Source organism: Anticarsia gemmatalis, chromosome 21 (assembly GCF_050436995.1).
Source record: "Anticarsia gemmatalis isolate Benzon Research Colony breed Stoneville strain chromosome 21, ilAntGemm2 primary, whole genome shotgun sequence".
NCBI classification, from domain to species: domain Eukaryota; kingdom Metazoa; phylum Arthropoda; class Insecta; order Lepidoptera; family Erebidae; genus Anticarsia; species Anticarsia gemmatalis.
In genome coordinates this window covers 3,376,868-3,396,768 of record NC_134765.1, presented here as the reverse complement: position 1 = coordinate 3,396,768, position 19,901 = coordinate 3,376,868, and the positions used below count along the sequence as shown (strand labels likewise).

Below are 19,901 nucleotides of genomic sequence, written 5' to 3'. Positions count from 1 at the left end.
TGTGATATAAATCATGAAAGTTTCACGTACGTATTCAATATCATTGAAATTATATTTAATAGAATTTCATGTGAATTATACAATTATTTAAGTAAAAAGAAAAGTTAAATATATTGTGAAACTGTCACAATAATTGATGAAATAAATTAATAAGTTAGTATTTTTGTTTATGTGTATACTGCGATAGTCAGACTTTTATGTATTACTCGCATTTATAGACAAAACACTATAAATGCTTGCACTTTGTACATAAACGTTTATATTACAACTATTCACACTATATTACTCTATACTGGAATGTTCATCAGAGATCGTTGCGGTTCACTCTACCTATACACGGCTCACTTACACGTATTTAACATGCATCGTAACGACGCAGACAAAATACCCTCAGTATCGACAACTAAACAAACGCGACATTCACTATACCTACTATAAGAAATGTGTTCGTCGGTCAATGCGTGTAGACGGGCACGCTCACGTTCCGGACGCGTAATCTGACGATCGCAGCGAACTTAATGCGTATACTTACATAAATAAGAATAAATATCACACAAGCCCAAGCCGAACGTCATTGGAGGTGAACGTATACTATAACTAGGACGGAGAAGGCGGCGACGGCGAGGCACAGCCGCGCGCGCAAGCACGCGGGGCGGCGCGTGACGCACGACACGTCGTCGTCGCTCGCGTAGCTACTACTTAAATCTGTATCGAATGTCCTTACGTAGTCGAACGCGCGCAGCAGGTCCGGCGACGCGTCGTGGCGGGCCAGCGCCGCCTCGGCCGCCGCCAGCGCCGCGCTGGAGCGCCGCAGCAGCGCGCGCGCCTCGCCCGCCTCCTCGTCCGACGACGCGCCGCGCCCGCCCGCCGCGCGCCAGCGCCGCGCCTTGGCCGGCGACCCCGCCGACTCCGCCGAGTCGCCGCTCTCCGTGGAGCGCCGCCGCAGCTCGGCCGCGACCACCTTCTGCAGCTCGCTCTCGCCGTCCTTGTCGCCGCGGCGCCTCCGGCCCAGCGAATCCAGGATGTCGGGCCGGTTGTTGACCTCCGTGTACTCGAGCGAGCTGTTCACCTCGTCGCTGGTGAGGTTCGAGCTGTGTCGTCTGCGGCTCAGGGCCTGGACGTTGAGCAGATCGAATTCGGGCGATCGTTTGCTGTTCTTGCGCTCGCTCTCGGACGGTTTGCGACGACGGACGCCGTCGCTACTCTCGATGCTCGTGTTGTTTCGGGATCTCTCTAGGCTGTCGAGGAGAGACTTTTTGCGTTCGGCGCTCGACATAGATTTTTTGGGTTTGCGGGATGGCGTTTCAATGGGCGAATTTCTGGTGGGGCGTTTGTAGCGCGGCAGGCTTCTTTCGCGTGACACGTCGGAGGGAGGGCGGCGGCGGCGAGTGCCGCTCGGGCTCTGGTCGTTCTCCGGCTGCGCCGATAGACTGGAGCAACAGTCGGATTGTGAGTCGAGGAAGGCGCGGTAGTCGTCGCCGAATTCTAGTAAGCGTCGTGCCGCGTCAGAGTCAGGAGCTTCCGAGTACGGTTCAGAGTTGTATTTTTCCTGTAGACAAAGATATTTTGTTATTAATGAGGCTGCAAATAATAATATATAATGAAATTATTTCCAAGCAAGTTACATTTCATTTATGGTACTATTTTACCAAGAATCTCACCTGATAGAAATCCCACGCCTGCTCAGAAAACGAGCTATGCTCTTCTGTGCCAGCAGTCACACTCTTATCGATGTCCGAATCTTTATCGATCGACAAGTCCCACAGTCTACTAGGGTCCCCTAAACTAAGAGCTATGAAGTTTCTCTCTCGTTCTAAGCTTCGGGCTAGTCGGGGTCTGACAGGTCCTCCTGCAGGGCCCAGCTTGAAGCTTGGAGCAACAGTTTCAGGCTCGTTTTGTTCTGGAATGGCACTGTCGGGTTCCCTGGTGGATATGTGGGTCTTCTCGATGCTCTTGCGCAGGTGGGCGATAGTGGCCAGTTGCTGTTTGATCAGCTCCTCGTCACTATCGTTGCCTGATGTGGATGTGGTGTCGAACCTGCGAAGAAATTTTGTTAAATTAGGGGTTGTACGATCACTTAGGGAAACCAACATGGCGAGAGTACGTTTTGTATCAAGTACTACGATGCTAAGTACTAGGACATTTCCATAGGAAACAAACCTTAAACATAGCTTGATATCTTCTCCAGAAAAAAGACAAAAAGATAGTAGATATACTGTGATCGGTTAAAAGGGAATATTAATCCTTCAAAGAAGTTTCAGAGAGAAGTTTATAATAACATACCTGCTCTTCCTGCTAGTAGCAGGATCACTCGCGGCGCTCCTCTCATGCTTATCTTCTATCTCAGGGCTCAGCCGTCCGCAGAAAGACTGTGACTTCACCAGCCTCTCCCTCCTAGCCACTGTATTGTTGCGTCGTAGTTTCAGTCGCTTGCGTCTCAGCCAGCATTGTTTGTCGTTCGCTTCTACGCACGAGGTACATGCTTCTGTCATCGTGTTCGTGCTGGAGACGTGACCCTGGATGATGAAGAGGATAAGATAGAGAATAGAAGAATATTACAGATATTGGCTTCATTTTAATGTTTACTGTTAGTTCATTGTCTGAGTAAGACTGTAGTTTAATACTATCTAATAGTTTTGTTTTATCAAAATACCTTGGTGATATGGGCTAAGTTCGGAACCAGAAGCAAAGTTTTCATTATTATAAAATTTTACCCTCTAGAAATTTGATGTCATAAGAATTTCTTCTAATATTGCAAATGCAATTTTTGGTATGGTAATATACAAATTCCTCACGCTGTGACTGATTTCGTATTGTAAAATGATATTTCAGTTAGTTACAAAAGAAGCCGTGTGATAAAAATCTATATAAAAAAGCAATGACAGTCACAATCACAAACCTGTACAGTAGTAGAACTGCCCCTTAATTTCGAGTTTGAGTTAGCTGGAGTGACTCTTTGAGGTGATGCGAGTGTGTTGAGAGCAGATTCCGAGATGGACATATTGTGAGACATAGCGGCTACGTCTCCGGCGGTGGGCGTGGCGACGAGTGATGCGTGTGCGCCGCTCAGCTGCGAGAGACAAGAGACCGACCATGGTCTCGCGCTGTTGCCACCCCGCTTCTTCCGCAGTTGGACCTGAGTGGGGTTATAGGCCTTAACCGATTGTTATGTACAATGTTATGGTGCTTTCATGAGAAAGTGTTATTTTTATGTGAAGATTATGACAAAATTATTTGCATTTTATTTGTAGCCTCACTGCAATATTCTGAACTAAAAGTTCTAGTTTAAAAGTGCTTAAGATAAAAGATTCTAAAAATTTATTTTCTAATCCCATTCGTGATCTATGTACCATTAACATAAGTTACAAGTAGGTACTGAAGACTATTTGACATACAGTAAATGAGTGTTAAAAACTTAATCATCCTTAATACAAATTAAGTGACCAAGTTATTTACAGTTCCAAATTAGCACAAACAAAAAGCGAACATGGAATTGCACTTTATTGTTAGACAATAGAGGTCAATTTACCTTGGCGTGGTGTGTGGGAGTTACGGTACAGGTAGACGTGCTCATGTCCATAGATGAGTGCAGGTTTCGTTCTTCGGATGTCAAAGATGTGTCTACTTCGCTTTCCGTTGTGTATTCGCCTGAGGCGTCGTAGCTTTCCGTGCCCTAAAGCAAAAAAGGACAATAAAATATCATATTGTCAAATTTCTGAATCACTGAATTTTTGGCATATCTTTACAAAAAAAAAAAAATCAATGAACTATTGTTTAGTTTTCGTTTGGGAGAAAATTTAAGTGGTGCCTTTCAATTATATTAGTCTTTTTTTTAAGCCCATTACTGTTCCACTGCTGAACAAGGGTTAGACGTCAAGTTAGGAGGCTTACTAATTATATATCTTTAAAACGGTAAAGAGAAAATCAGCGAATAAAAATAAAAAAGCCCACCTGATTCGTATCATTTTTGTCTTCCGTGCTCTGATTCAGCCATTCCTTGATCCTCGACATTTTATTCCGACTGGCATTCTTACTATCGTCTTCAAAAGCCAAAGGCTTGAAATTCCTTGGTCCCTTTTTCTTCGCTAGTGCTTGTTTCTGTACCAATTCCTCAGCTTGATTGACCAGTCGTTCGATATCCTTACATCTTGTACTTTCTACTTTGAGTAAATCTGGTGTGGAGGATTCAAATTTAGGCTTAGGAGACGGTGGTTTCTTTTCTTCATCTTTCTTTTCATCTATAGGCAGTTCACATTGGATTTCGACAGATGACGTCATTATATCAGTGGAGTCTTCATTACCAATTTTAGCACCACCCACGTATGTCCATTCTTCTTCTGAAGATTCTTCTTGTGACTTCTCTGTTTCGATCATTTGTCTATCAGAGTCTGTGTCGTGGTGCCTGAAGTAGAACGTGGCTAAATGTTTCGATTTTCTATCCGTTTGGTTGAATTTTGAAGTGTCCACCGGCTTTTTTCTCTTAATCACTGTCGGTGGTGTCTTTACCTTTTCTTCAATCGCAATACTGTGGACTTCGAGGCCTGTAAACAAGATTGTTTGTGAGGACGTGACGTAGTGTTATTGTTTGTTTGTTTGCGACATTTCTATAGATGCAAATATGCCATTGTTTTTAAATTCAAATAAGTGGAGAGTCGATTTTCCTTCGTGAAAATGAAAGTAGTTTCTCGTTCATTCATGGTCGTGTTCGCATGATGATGTGTGATCTTATTGTGTTTATGGTAATTACAGTTCAACGGTTTTATTATTGGAATTTGAACTAGTTTACTAAGGCATTAACAGACGACTACATAGTTCTATACGTTCAATAATAGCCCGTAGAAATGAAAAGTAAAACTCATTCTGTAAAAATCTTGTTTTACTTGATTTCACTAACATTCAGTTCGCATGAATTTATGAAATATAACCTACATCCGGCTGGAAGTTATTGTTTCAGATTTTTATCAAGATAAGTATCATGTGTTACAGGTTTTTCAACCAACATAATATAGACAAGACACACCAGTTATGTTAACTAGTTCAGGTAGTTCAGTAGGTTTAAAATTTTACACAAGAATTAACGTGTAGTTCGTGGATTTTTTTAAGTAAGATACACTACCCATGGACGGAAACTGTGTATTGTTTGTGCCTAAACATCAAGCATCAAGCAAATGAGAAAAAGGTCGATCACGCGATTCCCGTGTAAGAGGATCAAACAAAAAGAGAAAAAAAAGAGAAAGTGGTTAAAAATAAGTTATGATTCGTAAAATACGTTTGTTAACGTACCGTCAATCTGATCATCATGTACAGGTACGGTCTGATCAGTGTTCCTGTGCGTGACGTCATCGCCCGCGCCGGGCACGCGTCTCTCGTCCGCCATGTTGCGTGCGCGTTCCAACTCCGACTCACAGTCCGACCCGAATCCGCGCCACTGGTATGTTAACACATATTCCTCCTCCTGCAAGCAATCGGATATTTGATTTAATTTCTAAATAATAATGATAACTTATGATTGTATATTATTACAAATATTATATTTGACGACGGTCTCATGTGGCTATAGGTATGTTTTGTGTCACACGGTCTAGTAACTAACAATGTCTTTACAAAAAACAAAAAAAACAAGAACACTACTTTCTCGGATAAATTTGGTACATTGGTATCTCCCAGAATGAGAAATAGAGGACATTTTTCTACCTACCGGGCAGTACCGGGTATTTATTTCTGATGATGTTTTCTCCGAACGACATTACTTATTAGAATTACACCCTGACTCCCTACTAGCCCGAGGTTTTGAATGAATGATTTATACCATGGGTTATTATTTTTTATGTATAAATATTTGCAGTATATTTTATATTCTCTTCTCACCTCAGAAGCAGACTGCCTGCTATCTAACGAGCTCTCTCGCCTCCTCGCATTGACCGGGGTCCGTTGTCTCCTCGGAGAACCCTTCCTGCTCAGTCTCGGCTGCTTCAGCACCGGCTCGTCGTCACTATCGCTCACTGCTTCTGCTGATACACCACCCTGGAATTTGTGAAGGTGATATTAGGAAGACATAATATGGATGTTAGGAAAGAAGTCCTTTTGCGTCTTAGACTGGTGATTAGGATATAAACTAAATTGAACTTAATTGATTACGCAGAAACGAATTCCAAATACACGCTTAGTAGAAGATTATTTAATTAAATAGCGGCCGGCCTTTTTTTATTATATTTATATTTAACCTCTTAGAATAATCTAGATATACTTTTTTACTTCTACTTAGAAGTCTCGAGATCTTAAAAAGTCTCGTTATAATTAAATCTAACACTACTAAAAATAAAATATACATTTGACCAGACATTTTTGGGATTCCACATCTCTGTATCCAAAAATTCCATCTATAGAATTCATTGTAATATAGAAGGAGTTGTCTATAAAATCTCACACGCTTCGTATTCAAATAAAACGTGAACCCTTCCAATATTTACGACCTTCATTCAAACTATATTTTTTAAACCATTTAAACATAATTTACGAGCAATAAAAATCATTATAAGATCCCTCGGTTATTTATAACCGGCGTGTATTAACCCTAAAATTAAACTAGCCCTTAGTCTAAGGTCAGAAGTGGCCACAAATCTTAACAATTTAAATAATTGAATCTATTGAATGGAGCACGTGGCTTAACCCTACGCGTGGCGCAAGGACAACAAAAAGAACTTAACATTTTTTGAAAAAAATATCGCTACTTTTGACTAAGTACAAAAATGATTGTTTGTTTTTTGTTTTTAATAGTTTCCTTTGGTAGTAAAGTTAGAATCTCTGGTCTCTGTCTATTTGTATGTTAAGAAGGCGTGATTTTATGTATGTATGTCTGTTAGAGTTACATGCAATTGAATTCGAAAATATCAGGTCTTATTTCTTTGTTAAAAATAGATGTCTTAGAAATCAAAATAGGCGTACTAGAAAGTCTGTATTGAACAAAGCACAGAAATATTTAATAGCTTTGTCGTTTTGTACGTGTAAAAAATAAATGGAATTATATTGGAAATGTAAAAACGTATTAGAATGTAATCTAAGACCTAGAAATGATATAACTGTTTTTTATTCTATTATGTAATATTGTTGTCAAAATAAATTAGTACTTGTGTCGATCCAATAGCTAATACTACTATCACCAAATGGCACCGAATTCAATAAAATAATATTTCAATTTCATCTTAACATTTATGGAATAATTTTGTCGCGATGAAATATACATTTCTTGAAATTAGTTCTTAAAGTTTCTGTCTTTATATTTAAGTTATTATAGTCTATTTACCTCCGGTCCGGAATAGATAAACTACTGCTTAATGTACCTAGAAACCGGAGATTAATATTTTAAACTAGCTCGTTTAAATCTTAAACCTATACCCATGCTCGTGAAAGACCAGAGCCAAATGTGGTATAAAACAACGGCGATCGGGGTATACAACACAGGATGAGACTTATAAACAACATCATAGCAAAACAAAGAAATATAAGTAGTAAAATAAAATCAAAATACGCGAGATATACCACAACTTATTCCCATGCCTTTCAAAATAACTACTTACTTAAAAATAGCAAGCTCACTATCTAACCCTCTATTACACTCAATTGTGTGAATCGTGAAGGGATGAATCAATTTTGCACACCACTTGGGGTCTACAGTGTTTGTAAACAAAGCCACGGGTGGTTGATTAGTCTATTGTGTTCATGAGAAGCTTCGCAAAATTTGTACAGTGTACACTAGTCGTTTCGAGGGGACTTTGCCACTAGTACCATTTCGCGGTTAAGTGGTCACGTGTGTCAATTCGAATCGTACTAGAAACACAAACTGTAAAGCTTCTAAAATTCAGGTTTTTAAAGCTATTATTTGTTATTTTTAACAATTATTTTGGCGTGTGTAGTTCTTGCAATTATTTGGTTAACTGTGTCAGGTACAAGTATGTTTTATATCCAGTTTTTGTTAAGTTAGCTGCACGCTATTTTAACTGGTTTTTGAATCCGTAATATCATTTCCATGTGCTTTTAAGTTTGCTGTTAAGCTGTTTCAAAATATGCTTCAATTTAGAATACCCATATTAATTTAGAAATTTTATACCACCTTAAGCTTTAGTTGCAAAGTGCACATGTACCCGGTGGGCCTGAATGACAGAAAGTATTTTAAAGGCAATGAACCATATCCATTATTATATTTTTTTGAGGAATCAAGCCTAACGGCATTCTTTACCTTAGCCTAACCACTGAAAATGGTGTTCAGTCGTCACTTTATCTTTGTACCTTTGTATGTATGTATATCTCACCTGATTATCAATCCTAGCGAGACAGGCTTCTAGATGGCACTGCCACTCGATAGCCCTGAGGTAGAGCAGATGCCAGCGTCGTTCTAGCGCACGCACCGCGTCATCGCCGTCGCACAGTCGCACCACCGAGCTCACGATCCGTCCGTGACATTCCACGTCGCGTTGCAATACCTGAGAACAAATACAACACATATGTAGAACTTTTACGACTAAATTAAGGTGATCGTCATCTATTGCTGGTTCAGTTTGAGACCGCGGCTAGTGTTTTCTAAGCCGAAACGCCATGTAGTGTAAGGTAATAAGTATGTTTGGGTAGATACCTGTATCACAAAATAAATGATATTATGATGATCATGATCATCATATTAGCTAAAAGACGTCCACAGCTAGATACCTATCCAAGAAGCCTGCTAGTACCTATCTAAGGAGGTACCTTGCATGCCTAAATTTTGTTTAATACATTTCTAGTGAGCGTAAGTCTCCAAATTGTATTTTGTCAGCGCGGTGAAAAGGCAAGGCCCCCCATTAATCCCTCCCTATTACGGGAGGAGACCCTTGCCCAGTAGTGAGACAGCAACGGTTTAAAAAATTGGCTTATTTAACCGGCTACGTGTCTTGTAAAACACGTCGTGCAAATATGAACACAGCATTTTCTAACGCTTCCAGTTTCACTTACTATTACATCTAAAACTAAGAAAAAAACTACAAGATCACGATTCTGATACCATACAAACGTTATAAAGTACACAAAACTGACAAAACATAACAATGTTTATAAAAACACAATGAAAGTATCGATACTCATCACAACTAGAATGCGGATCTCATAACAAATAAGATCATGCCGATACGAAAACGTTGTGTAACTGAGTAGTAAAGGCGCCGCCCTAGACTTAACAAAAAGAGGAATAACAAAAATAATCTAATAGAAGTGCGAGTTGGACTCACGAGGTAAGTGTTCCGTACAATCCGTACCTTCGACAGCTTTAAAGTTAATTTATAAATACATATTCTGTGAAATTTTAAGCGTCGGACTTGTTGTTGTCACTTGTTGCTGTCAATATCGAGCAACAAAAAAGTTTTGTTGTATAGTTGCATAATTGAATGTTTATTTTATTCTAGTTATTGATTGTTATAGAAGCAGCAGAAGAAAGGGAAAAGTTCAACTGTTTAACACGGTGCATGAGATACAGCGAGGTGACAGACAGACGGTGAAGTCCCAGCAATAGGTTATGGTTTTTACCTTTTGGTTACGGAGCCCTAAAAAATAGTTTACACAATAAAGACGGCGGTGCGAGAACGAAGACCGACCAATCAAAAATTAACAATAGCCGTTGACACAATAAGTCAAAGCCATTTAGTTGTAAAAAAATAAAATTGAAACTCTAACAAAGGGCGGAACGTGCTTGGCTAGTTGCGCACGCGCACCCAACTATGAAACGCTACAGTATTTGTTCAACAAACAGTCGCGAAAGAAGAATTTTATGAAGAAAAATTCTCTAATATTGTTTGATAGAATTTCATTAAGCGCTAATACATTTTTAGGCGAAAATATCTATTTTTACGTTCAATCTATTTTGCTACACAATTACCGAGAAATCAAATTTGCTTGTCACGTCCGGTTTACTAAAGTTTTTCGATCATTCATTGTGTATATTCAGTACTATTCAGAGTATTATTCTGGGAAATCAACTGGCTATTTAATACCTTCACGAAATATCAGGCAGCAACTAAAATTAAAATACACACGAAAAAGTAAGCAAATCTTTACTAAAAAGTAGACTTATCTTGATCTCAAGTTCAGAAAAAACAGTTTTCCATGATCCTATCTTTACCTAAATAGTACAATTACAACTTAATAAAAAGATACTGAGAAACGAAAAACATCAACATAACTATAAGTACAATTTATTACCACATTAGATGCTATAAGCCAACAACTTAATAGAGAACCTTGTAAGTTTCGCAGCTGATAGAGTGAAACAAAACATATATAGCCTGACGATGGCCTGTTTATTTTTACAGCTACTTTATTCTCGAAATACATAGCAGTAAATTAAGCACGATAAATTATTCGATAGCTAGCTTTCTAATTTTACATAAGTAAACGTATGTCAAAAAGGTTTGCACTGCCGATTTACGAATCTTAGAACTGCGAAGTTTTTGACTAGAAAGAAAAATAAAATATTTAGAGTTCCAAAATTAGGGCGCTTATTTAATTTTACTACATACTATAACTTTTCGAATCCTACGAGAGCACTTTTTCGCAAGTTTTCGTGCTATTTCTACAGCATTATTTACAATCTAGTTAAATCATCACAGCCAAGGCTCTCTACTAAGTTGTCGGCCTATAGATGCCAGGAAAGACATCTTAGATGCCGACGACGGGTCGTAGTAACAGTTTCTTAGTGAGATGAACTACAGTAGATTGGATCTGTTTAGTAACAAAGTAGCGAAGGGTTACCATACTCGGAGATATCGTGGGACAATCTCTACTTGGAATCTAGAAGTGTTAAAACGTGTTAGTTTTTATTGATGTAATTAATAGTTGTTATTCCGTAAGGTTAAGTTTGTAATGGGCTCTATCTATTGCTCTTTTTGTCTCTTTATATCCCAGTAGTTTTACAATGCGTAAGTTAGGATGTTGCGGTTGTCACTGTCGCATAGGCCTTTTAAGCTACGAGCGAAGATGTTTCTACGTTACAAATATTCCTCTGTCTGACGCTACCTGAATCATCTGCAATAGATGGACACAGGCCAATGATGATAATGAGATGAAGATGAATAGCAAAAACAATCCGAACTTCGTCATACAATTCATTTCATTCATTGAACTATACAAAAGAAAAGAGCAAAAATAATGTTGTATTTATTCTATACAGCTATCTAATACATACAATAAAACATATGTTGTTTGTAGTGTTAGTCATATAACGGTTGCTTTATTCATAAGTTAATGTTTGATTAAAACAAAGAAACCTTTTTCGGCAATAATGTCTCGCTGCTGAGTAATATCACTCCATAGTATAAAACAAAGTTGCTTTCCGCTGTCTGTCCTATATGCATGTTAGATATTCAAAACTACGCGACACATTTTGATACATTGTAAAACAGCCGAGGAAGCCTGCTAGTCTTTCTAACAAAATCTAAAGGTATGTAAAGGTAAATCCGCTTGTAGCAAACTAACATGGTGGCCCTACAGTTGCATCTATACAAATTACCTACCGATGGATGCAGTGATTACATACCAAATTACAAATTTATCGAGATCGCTGGACGTCTCTTCGATTCCAATTGCATGGGAAAACGATACGCAATGGGAAAGTCTATTACAGAATACAAAGTTGCTTAATTCTAATCAGACATTATTTGTTGTCAATCTACTGATACGATCATAGTTAATGAACTGTGTTTACAATATTTTGACATCGAACTAACGGGAAATAAAGTTATTATAATAGAAAACATTATGTCAAACGGTTTACGATCCGATGATAGTAAAATGCACCATTTCTTCAATGAAATATCTAAATATTGTGAATAAAATTTACTTTTAGATAAGGGATTACGTAAACAGTGTTACAGTGTGAGAAATTTTATCGCTTTATCGTAAGTTTATGTGAAATCTATACTTATATAATATTATAAAGCTGAAGAGTTTGTTTGTTTGTTTGTTTGAACGCGCTAATCTCAGTAACTACTGGTCCGATTTGAAAAATTCTTTCAGCGTTAGATAGTCCATTTATCGAGGAAGGCTATAGGCTATATATCATCACGCTACGACTATTAGGAGCAGAGTAGCAATGAAAAATGTTACAAAAACGGGGAAAAATTTGACCCATTTTCTCTTATGTGACGCAAGCGAAGTTGCGCGGGTCAGCTAGTCTAATATAATTTTATAACTTTTATAGTCGTTTGATGGGTATTGGAATAGTTATTAAACGATTTTTTCGTGTAGGCACATCACGCCTACGTAACTATCTATGTTATAGCCATTAGTGAATGGATTTACCATAACTTTGAAAATGATTTTTACATTCACACGTTATTACAAAGTTAATGAGTTGTATCGCAATGAGAATCTTTAGTCTGTCGTTCTATGTGGTAATTTTTCATTATTTTTATTGATGCTGAGATATGTTTGTTTTAAATTTCATTAAAGTAATGCTTATTAGTTTCATGCGCATTTAAAGTAATGCGTACTTCAAAAGTAACGGTACGGTAAAATAAAGTTTAGCATTGTTCAAAAACAATCAAGAAATGATGAGTAAGTAAGTAAAAGATACTAATTTACTAACACAAATCGAAACATGAAAGTTAAAATTATTATGCTTTTTCTTATACATTCTTACTAGTCACAAATTAATTCTTAAAATTGACTGAAAAAAGATTATTTTCTTAACCTTATTAATAAGGCTTCATGTAACATAATTATCATCAAAACACAAAACATTCGCAATTGAACCGAGTACTTAAATACCGTAAGGTCTAGTGTCAAGGTAATTCTGCCTATGTCATTTAACATTAGCGTTATAACGCCGTGATATGTCATGTGCATTGAAACGTCGGAATGATAAGTGAAGGGTCCTGGGTTCAATGCGGGTTGATGATGTCTGATGTGTAATTTGTTTGTTGTTTATTGATAGTTTGATAGATAGCTTTGTTATTGTATATTATTGTATTGTTAGTTTGTTATGATATTGATGATGAAGATTTGATTATTTAGGCATATGGTTTATAGTAACCGATGAGGATTCACTTAAGCAACTTTATTTACTAAACTTTTTATTCGAAGGAATGACAATGAACTTTTTGGATGGTTTGATATATAAGGCTTCTTATTACTTGTCTTGAATATAAGTAACTACCACTTATATATTACTAGGTAAACTATTATACTTAATCAGATATTAAAAAAAAATTATAAAAGTAGAACACTAACATACTTAAAGATACTAAAAAAAAATAGTTTCTGATTTCTATGAAATGTGACGATAATTAAAAGTACCTACCTGTAAGACTGTTTTGTAATGTTACTTCGACATCTAAGTATCTTTGTGTTACTTAATAGAGTTACTACATAATATATCTATTCATCTTTATTCCTAGTCACAAACACACCATCTCAAGAACCATTAAGATGTAACTTTGAAGTTTTACACAAAAATCTCCATTTTATTTAGAACTACAGTCAACTTATGTAATATTTTTTGCAACGAAGTGAAACTATGAAATTACAAAAATTGTAACCTTTTTGCGACTTGAGTTTTAAGTCATGTAGTTATAGATGTGTATGATAATAATAATTTAAAACTTATTATTCTGAAACATAAATAATGCAGCAACAGCATTTGTCCACTCAAGATAAAACAAATAAAGTTTACTGTTCGGAAGTAAATTGAAACGCCTGAGGACGGGATCACACTAGAAAGACATACACGGATCATATCGGTGTTGTCTTTCTTGCAAAAAGGTCAGATGCGTAGTACTCGTAACTGGCGGTCCTGTATGACTAGATGTATGGATGTGAATGAGGCAAAGGAAGTTTGTAAGTAGTAAGAGGCGTTCTTTGGTACACAGAGGTCTACCCGTAAAGGAATATGGCAAGACTTTTTGTATCTGCGGAAGACATTCATCGCAAATGTTTCTTATTATTATAGATTTGGATGTTTTTTCAGGTTCATTGCTACATAAAAACATGTGTCCCGAATGTTTTATACAGAAGCAGAGGAAAATGTTACAGCCACTTCATTTTATCTATTATTCATATCTTTAAACACCATAGCCGCAGAGATAGCCACAAAAAACCTTATCGCACCTTAACATACAAAAAATAGGGTTCAAAATGGTTCATCAAATGGTAAATTCCGTTAGTAAATTGTTTAGAACAAGCGATAACAATTGAGTTTGGTGTTCATCGACCCATAATTTGATGAAGCCATGGTAAATCAGTTTTCCATGTCGATAAAACTGTTCAATGGGATTACGCAAGGGAGCTGTTTCTTTGAGAATCACGACTACTTTTTGTTAACTTTCTTTATTCAATTTTCTTTTAGTTGAGGTTCTGAGGGCCTTTTAAATATGGCTACTTTAAAATGACGCTATTGGATGTTGGTCTTACGAAATAGACTGTTTCTGTGGTCTGGGCCACCGCTGTTCATGGAGCCTTGCGTTCAATCCTAAGAAGGGCAACGTATTGTAGGGTTTATTTCATCAATATTGAAAATTTATTAATGATAACCTAGAGTTAGATAATGTACTCAGTATATGGCCATAAACTCGCACCCTCTACATGAGACTAACATTATCATTGCAAAAACTGGGTGTATTTCATACACCTTCGGAAATAACAGGCGTAAATCAATAAAAAGATAAATTGGGCTGATAAATCTAATGGTGAAGTAGAAAACTAATTACGATGCCACTTGAAAAAAAGGCGCACGGACTGGTTACATACTTATATACTAAAGAACTTGCTACAATCCCAACATTCTTTCATTCTTCCGATAGACTGGTTAATGGTAGTGTTTTTATTTCTATCTAGATCTAGCTTTAAACGATGTTTACGTCAGCTATTGAATGATTATGTAGTTTCATAGATCTTGCATTTTTGAAGATGACTATGTGATTACTGAAGACACTCGTGTGGGACATAACGTCCAATACCGAAATATATCCTAAAGTAACTAGTCTTAAAATCTTCAGTTGCCTGTAATTGTAGTAAGTATTTTAGATACATAATTACTACATAAAATTGAAAACCACAAATCAGAATTTGATTGTATAACACTTATAAACACTAGAAAAACTGAGAAAGATTTTAATTTTGGTACCAAATTCGAGCCTGAATCTTAATTATCCTTTTCAAAACTGTCACCTATATTAGGAGTAGAGTAGTAGTATACAAAACCAAAATTCTATCGTGTGTCCTGTAAACTAGTTATGTCTAAAGAGAATCAAATTGTACCGTGTAGAATATGTATGGAGGCCAATAGCCTCATACATAAGACAAAGACCTTTACACGGTACATCTTTGAACAGAGCGTACCGCATTGGCGATACAAATGAAAATTGGTTCAGGAGATTTAGATTAGAAGTTTGTTTACGATATAAGAACACGTTACGACTACGTTAAATTATATAATAAGAAGAAAGGATGTGATTTTGAACTGTATATATCAATAACTAGATCCTACTTGTGACTTTGTCCACGTTAACAAGTTTCTAGGGGTAAAAAGTCCATCCTGCTATAATCCAAGTTATCAAACTACATGTGTGCCAAAATTCATCACAATCCGTTCAATACTTTTTCAGCGAAAGCAAAGCAAGTAAGTCCCCAACTCGCACTTGGCCAGCGTGGTGGAGTCAAGATCTAATCCTTCCCTCATTCTGGGAGGATCCCTTTGCAAAGCAGTGGAACAGCAATGGCTTCTAGCAAAAATAAAACTAAGTGCAATTCAAATCGTCTTTTCCTGCATCTTACATCAATAAATTACAAATACTCTATTTACTTTCAATACAACAATACTTATCCGTTTCCTATACAATTGTGCTGACAATAATTGTCTTCTATCGTAAGCCACGATTGTTCATGTCGTAATCAATTCAAATGTTTGACCCAAAATGAGACGTGTTTTGTCTGTATAATTGACAGATGCGCGAGAGTCGGCTCTTTGTTTATAAGGTGTGTTGGGACATCGTTGATATTATAGTAATTGGAGTTACATTGATTTCTGAATTTATTGTGGCTATTTTCTGTTGAAGGTAATAGCTGGACATTTATAAAAACAAGCCATAGTGCCAGTAAGAAAGGGGTAGACACTACAGAACGCATTCACATTCATACTTGTACAAAGGCAGTTGCAAGCACTACGCAACTTATTAATAAAATTTATAAATATTTTTTTAAGACAGTAGGACTACATGTATTTAGTTAAATAACAACAAAGAAGCCTACCTCTCAAAATTCTCAAATCTCAAAAATGTACGTATTGTGAGGTTGACAACTTAAATTTGTCTAAAAAAATTTAGTTCCTTTGCAATAGGATAGTGATACTTTATACTCGACATGTGGGCGATTACCGCTCTAATATTTTTTATACTAAGTAGATACTTATGCAAGTGGATATCCTCTACAAGAGAAACTTAAAGAGGGTGAAGATTATAATCTTATCAGAAAATTCAATTTAAACAAGACTTAACTGATATAACTGGATTTAGTTAATAAGACGATTATATTTATATTTAAATGAGATTAATGAGCTACTTAACGTAACACGTACATATAGCCACGTTTCTTTCTATAAAACGCCTGTACCTTAGTTAAGCCCTACAACTGTCATAGTTCAATATAATAGGATAGGGGAATAAACGGGAATAAGCATTTTACCTTGAAATGCCTAACTTTTAGGCGTCAGTTCAAAAGTCATAACTCTCATAGTTTTTACTGTTAGAAAAAAGCATCTCCTAGTCCTAACCCCTAGTTACCCAAAAGAATATGACTTATCAGGCATGCCTTCATGTAGGACAGAGTTCCCAAGCATGCCTGATAAGTAATATTCCGTCATCCGCATTGTCACATTTCTACGCAAGTAACTTTTTCCCCCGGAAGGCACATAGCGTGACAGAAGTACCAATTTCGCGTAGGCGTAACAACACGCACTTTTGACACAAATTATAATTAGTAATAACATAATGTAATAAGTAACACGTGTTAAACTCAATTTCGGACGGACAAGATAATTGTAGCCTTTCATTCTACTATAATACGAGTAATTATATTCTTTCAATGTGGTTAACAAGGCCATCGATGTTTTTGAAGTAGACGGATGTAGAAATTCTATGGTGTATTTCGTAATCAGATTTTCCTTGACGTATGAGCATGTACATTTTGATAGGATGCTTTTAAATAAAAATATTTGCAATATAAAGATAAAGAAATTGCTGGATTCATTTTGAGTGTAGTTAGGACCTGTTTTATGATGTCACCCTTAATTCAAAATATCGTGTTTCTTAAAGAACTGGTTGCAGTCTTGCAAATCTGAACACGTATGGAGGGGAACAAGGATTAAAGCAACATGCAGTTCATTATTTGTGCTAAATACAATAGATATCTCAAACAGGCCTTCTGCGAAATCGATTCATCTTCGGATCCAATCGGTTAATTTATCAGTCAATATAACTGGCTACTTATTCTGGACCAAACTTACTTAATCAATATAACGGATACCAGCGTTTACTGCTTGTCCATTAAAGACAGTTCTAGAACATAAAAGATTCATCTGGGCTCAGAGCAAACCAGACGCCATTCCTAAAAGCGTAACGATTACACGCTGGACTTAAATCATTTTATTACAGGTGTAAATCATTTCCGATTCGCATATCCTCATGCGGAAATTGTACAAAGTAAACTGTACATTCCATATGACCCTTATGTCAAGGTAATAGAACTGGTAATCGTTTGTTCTAAGTGCACACACAATGTTTACGTCAAGGTCTAAACAGCGCATGCCGGCGGAGTCATCGGCCGCTGCCGACGGATTTAGCCGAACCGTAGACGGAAATAGCCGAATGTGAAGAAATATGCGCTTGTCCGCGTTTCTGCAAATGTTTTAAGGTGAGACGATGCGTATGCGCAGCGCGGTCAATGGCGGTGTATATCGAGGGAGAACTCACTCGTCTTCCTCTGTAAACGAGTTTTACGGTAACATCGCAGCTAATGTTGTTCCATATTGAAGTACAGTTGCGAATTATTTTATAGAGCTTGATGACATCAACCGTATAAAAAGATGTTGATCTACTTGATGGTTGTTCTTAAGACCGAGTTTTTTATAGCAATTTAAAGCTAAATAATGTCAGGGTTAAATTACTAACGATTGTAACTATTGATGTATTTAAGAGATAGATAGTGTTGCAGATAACAGCTTGAAATAAACTTAAATGATCTGTTGTATTCGTCTGCAAGTAACTGTAAGAACTAAACTTACGTTCATAAGTCTACTAGTTTATTGCCTCGACCATCACTAAAACATTTTACAGTTAAGAAATGTTTTACTTCCAAGAATGTAAACTCATGAAGCGGACATTAGTGTTTTTAATAGGCTAATTTAGAAGTCACGGCTTAGGCTGATAAAGTTGGACATTATTCACGTGCATAGAAGTGTCAGCGTGTGGTTATGGGCCAAACGCCGAAACAATGGTATTGGCCTTGTAACCTATCACGTCTCACGAGGGGTGATTGTTGCATTTCAGAACGAGATTACCAATGACAATGACAATTTTGGTTATTGCTAATCTTATGATGCGAGAAAAGTTTGTTCACGAATCTCTTCTGTCATCAAATAAATTAAAGTTGTCTCTTGTATTAGTAAGAATATATAGAGCATGGGAGTCATAATCGATCAAGATCACTTTTACGTTTGTAATAGACGAGGGGGCTATCACGTACCTGAGTTGATAACTATTTGCAAGCTGGTACTACAAGCGGTCAACTGAGGCTTTCTGAAGTGGTTTTTACAAACTTTTTGGTGTACGGGTACGAGCATTATTTTACTATAAATTTTACTATAACATTTGATAACCATACAACAAAGTCGAGAAAAGATAGTATCGAACTGTGCAACGAAAAGATCAGGAGCAATCTTCACCATTTTTGTTCTTATCTAAATGATTACGAAATAATCTAGGAATACTGACATTGCAGAACTGGGTGCTAATAGTTGGCATAAGTCAGAAATGTAAAGTTGGACTTGAATTCAAGGTTGCCATGTCTTCTATTGAGGGCACCATAAATACTGGCTATCACCATTACGAATGTTTTCATAACATTGCCATTTAAGACACTGTTATTCATAGGGCTCATTACGTCGATGGTGACCATGGACTTACCAGCCTTGACTTTTATAGAGCTATCAATAAATTGGATTATTGCTGTTGTTGCTATCGAAGTACTTTGATTTATTAAGTTAGGCTATTTTATTAGAATCTGTAGTATTTGTGGTATTATTTGTTAAGTGATTGTCTTGGTTTTCATTATCATAAATCTTGTCATGTTTTTGTGCCACAGCATTTACATTTCTTTGTGCAGCTGTGATAGAGAAGTGAAATTACATATGTCTGTACTTATAATAAATCTGTAGAGAGGTCAATTTGGTACATTGAATATAAGTTTGGTATGCACTATGCAGATAGTTACAGTCCTCAATACAATTTTTATGCCAGGAAATCGTTTCACGCGGGCAGAATCTCGAGCAGAAGCTTGCAAATTATAATTAACGGTAACCGTTTCTGCAATTCCGTTTTCTTCAAGTCACCTTGAGATGTGGGTCCGTGCAATACTAACGTTGTCATCGATTATCTAGTAAAGCGTGCCGCCACCATCTAAATCAATCACGGAGAAAATCTTAAGCATCCCGTTATAATATCAGTAATGTCTACGCAAAAGGGCTTACGGACGCAGGACCGGATCGCCAGGGAATTTTCCCACTACACCTGAATATGGTTTACTGTTAATATCTATTTATACAAAGGATCTTGGATGAAAAATTACGAAAACCATTATTATATTTTACGAAATTATGTTTTTGTCTGTAA

The 19,901-nt window shown here is 37.0% G+C and overlaps 1 protein-coding gene across 3 annotated transcripts in view; it reads right to left on the bottom strand.

Moving 5' to 3' along the window:
• Nucleotides 1–19,901, bottom strand: part of klar (klarsicht) — a 345,461-nt gene that overhangs the window by 30,683 nt on the left and 294,877 nt on the right. For 2 of the 3 annotated variants that reach the window (XM_076128607.1, XM_076128608.1), the window contains 9 exons: nt 8,310–8,480; nt 5,869–6,024; nt 5,284–5,455; nt 3,952–4,541; nt 3,530–3,673; nt 2,900–3,136; nt 2,284–2,516; nt 1,662–2,037; nt 725–1,549 (listed from right to left, as the gene is read on the bottom strand). In XM_076128607.1, coding sequence (XP_075984722.1) covers nt 725–1,549; nt 1,662–2,037; nt 2,284–2,516; nt 2,900–3,136; nt 3,530–3,673; nt 3,952–4,541; nt 5,284–5,455; nt 5,869–6,024; nt 8,310–8,480 — 2,904 coding nt within the window. The remainder of the gene's footprint in view (nt 1–724; nt 1,550–1,661; nt 2,038–2,283; nt 2,517–2,899; nt 3,137–3,529; nt 3,674–3,951; nt 4,542–5,283; nt 5,456–5,868; nt 6,025–8,309; nt 8,481–19,901) is intronic. The other variant, XM_076128609.1, reaches the window with a different exon arrangement.